Genomic DNA, 925 nt, shown 5'->3' with positions numbered 1-925 from the left:
AAAAAAAAAAAAAAGAACCTCCAAGCGTGGAGCCTTCGAGTGGTCCCTCCATGACCCAGCCCCGGCCCCTGTTGTTCTGCAGGTACACTCCCAGCTGAAGGACCTGGTGGACAACCATGCCAGTGTGTGGGCATGTGCCAGCTTCCAGGAGCTGTGGCCGTCTCCAGGGAACCTGAAGCTCTTTGAAAGGTATCTCTGCACCCTGAGAATGGCTCGGTCTTCTCCTGTCTTGGCCTCCCTATGTGCCAGTCTGTGTCTCACGGCCTGATTCAGTAACAGTTTTCCTGTTGCTATCTCCCATGACATTGCCTCATCCCCTGGGGAGTGACTGAGGGTGGCAGACCTCACGCATCAAGCCGCACAAGCCACACACCTTCCAGCAGGCCGTGCAGTCATTCATCCCTCATGCCACTGATCCATTCCCACATGACCCAGACATGAGTCCTCTTCCTATGGAAACTTCACTCAGCCTGCCTTCCCTTTGGTCAAAACCATGTGATTTCTATCCTGTAATGTTTCACTCACTGGATGATCCCACCCCAACCTGCACCCCACACGCTGGCCTCCTGTCCACGTGTGCCCATGGTCCCGGGTACCAACTGCCCTCAAAACAAACCAAGGAACCACAGCTCCGGCGGGGATTTTTCTTTTTTGTTTGTTTGTTTTTTGTTTTGTTTTTTGTTTTTGTTTTTTTCTTGAGATGGAGTCTTGCTCTGTCACCAGGCTGGAGTGCAGTGATGCGATCTGGGCTCACTGCAGCCACCAACTCCCTGGTTCAAGCGATTCTCCTGTTTCAGCCTCCCGAGTAGCTAGGATTACAGGCACGCGCTACCATGCCCAGCTAATTTTTGTATTTTTAGTAGAGACGGGGTTTCGCCATGTTGGCCAGGATGGTCTCGATCTCCTGATCTCGTGATCTCAGGTG

The 925-nt window shown here is 52.5% G+C and overlaps 1 protein-coding gene across 1 annotated transcript in view; it reads left to right on the top strand.

The window, feature by feature from the left end:
- CCNF (cyclin F) overlaps positions 1–925 on the top strand; it is a 37,017-nt gene that overhangs the window by 8,123 nt on the left and 27,969 nt on the right. Inside the window, exon 3 of the mRNA XM_011962463.1 lies at positions 83–189. Coding sequence (XP_011817853.1) covers positions 83–189 — 107 coding nt within the window. The remainder of the gene's footprint in view (positions 1–82; positions 190–925) is intronic.

This window comes from Colobus angolensis, unplaced genomic scaffold (genome assembly GCF_000951035.1).
Source record: "Colobus angolensis palliatus isolate OR3802 unplaced genomic scaffold, Cang.pa_1.0 Scaffold59, whole genome shotgun sequence".
In the NCBI taxonomy this organism is placed as follows: domain Eukaryota; kingdom Metazoa; phylum Chordata; class Mammalia; order Primates; family Cercopithecidae; genus Colobus; species Colobus angolensis.
The sequence above is the reverse complement of the archived record's forward strand: the minus strand, read 5'-3'. Positions and strand labels throughout refer to the sequence as shown.